At 36.4% G+C, this 649-nt stretch overlaps 1 protein-coding gene across 1 annotated transcript in view; it reads right to left on the bottom strand.

The window, feature by feature from the left end:
- Positions 1-649, bottom strand: part of LOC106685136 (uncharacterized) — a gene marked incomplete in the record, with an annotated part of 36,990 nt that overhangs the window by 18,433 nt on the left and 17,908 nt on the right. Inside the window, 1 exon segment of the mRNA XM_067049730.1 lies at positions 118-273. Within this exon segment, the coding sequence (XP_066905831.1) occupies positions 118-273 (156 nt within the window).

The raw sequence follows: 649 nt of genomic DNA, 5'->3' as shown, positions 1-649 counted from the left end.
ATGCTGATGAGAGATAAGTTTAAGGTTATGTTACTTGCATAATCATGTCATATGCATAATGCATAATAAACACTACAACTATTTATAATAATCAAAACTAATATGCTAGGAACAGACCTCTATCCATTGCCCGAGCTCTGGATCGCCATATTTGACAGTGTTACGGTCGATGAGATCTGCATCGCAGGCCGGGCTCCACTCTAGCCATGAGTTCTTCACCTCGACAATGTCCTCCCCGAATACCGCCACTCCTTGAATCTCGTTGGAATTGCACTGTGCTCAACATCATTCCGTTAGCAGGATCCAACTCCACTATAAGCTTACTTACTACCTGTAGGCTCTATGGATGCCACATCGACAACAAACCATCCATGTTTTAAAATATCGATATTCAGTATTAAATTAAAATATCGATTATTACAAAACATCGACTAAAATTCATCAATGTTTCCGAACATCCATTTCAGTAACATAATTTAAACAATTGTAAATGGTGTTCCTTATCAAAAAATAATAAGAAAAAATTTATTTACGCATTAAATATAAAAGGGGTATTGATGATGTGTTAAATTTAAAATGTTTTATAATGAGGTGTAGATAGTTGACCGTAGATTAATGATTGGAGAAGTTTGTCGGGGGGTGCGGTCAG

Source organism: Halyomorpha halys, unplaced genomic scaffold (genome assembly GCF_000696795.3).
Source record: "Halyomorpha halys isolate HHAL.00 unplaced genomic scaffold, Hhal_1.1 Scaffold662.1, whole genome shotgun sequence".
NCBI classification, from domain to species: domain Eukaryota; kingdom Metazoa; phylum Arthropoda; class Insecta; order Hemiptera; family Pentatomidae; genus Halyomorpha; species Halyomorpha halys.
Note: the sequence above shows the minus strand (reverse complement) of the source record. Positions and strands in the feature narration are given on the sequence as shown.